Below are 650 nucleotides of genomic sequence, written 5' to 3'. Positions count from 1 at the left end.
AATCTTAAATACTACCTCATTACATGGTGAAATTTAGCTGTTTCAATTCATTTAACATAAACCAACTTCCTACCTGTCATTTTTTTCATTGTATTACCAAGGTTAAGTCCGGTTAGGTTACTGTTTCTGTGGAGTGTAAGACTGAACCAACTGTACAATTTCCACTGAACTCATTCTTTGCAGAAGAATGCTACAGAAGCAGTTCTTGAGGACGCTAGAAGAAGGTTCAAGAAGGAAATTCTTCTGAAAACCAAGGAGGTGCATCTGATTGCCTTTGAATTGTGAGTCACAGTTTCTTTTGATTCATATGAACATTCAAGCATAGCTCAAACTGGTGGTGAAATCTGCCAACTGTCTCTAGAAGTGTTAACAATACCACACTTTTTTTCCCCTTATAGGATTGACAACGCGTTGAAGGAGTATGAGTTTGTGGACCTGGACGAAACATTTGACGAACCCGCTGAGCTAGCTGCTGCTGCAGCTCTGGATCGTCCATTAGAGAGGTAAGAATCTTTTCAAATGCTTTGATGTCTTTATTTTATATCGGAAGGATGGATCCTGAAGTGACCAGATGCTTCACTATTGTATTGTAATGCTGAGCAAATGTTATTGTCATGGTCAGCTATCCATTAAGTTAACACTCCTATCCT

The 650-nt window shown here is 38.9% G+C and overlaps 1 protein-coding gene across 1 annotated transcript in view; it reads left to right on the top strand.

The window, feature by feature from the left end:
- Positions 1-650, top strand: part of LOC127751104 (uncharacterized) — a 13,553-nt gene that overhangs the window by 12,537 nt on the left and 366 nt on the right. Inside the window, exons 2-3 of the mRNA XM_052274168.1 lie at positions 184-281; positions 399-503. Coding sequence (XP_052130128.1) covers positions 184-281; positions 399-503 — 203 coding nt within the window. The remainder of the gene's footprint in view (positions 1-183; positions 282-398; positions 504-650) is intronic.

The sequence above is a fragment of the Frankliniella occidentalis genome, unplaced genomic scaffold, assembly GCF_000697945.3.
Source record: "Frankliniella occidentalis isolate FOCC.00 unplaced genomic scaffold, Focc_3.1 Scaffold344, whole genome shotgun sequence".
NCBI lineage: Eukaryota > Metazoa > Arthropoda > Insecta > Thysanoptera > Thripidae > Frankliniella > Frankliniella occidentalis.
Note: the sequence above shows the minus strand (reverse complement) of the source record. Positions and strands in the feature narration are given on the sequence as shown.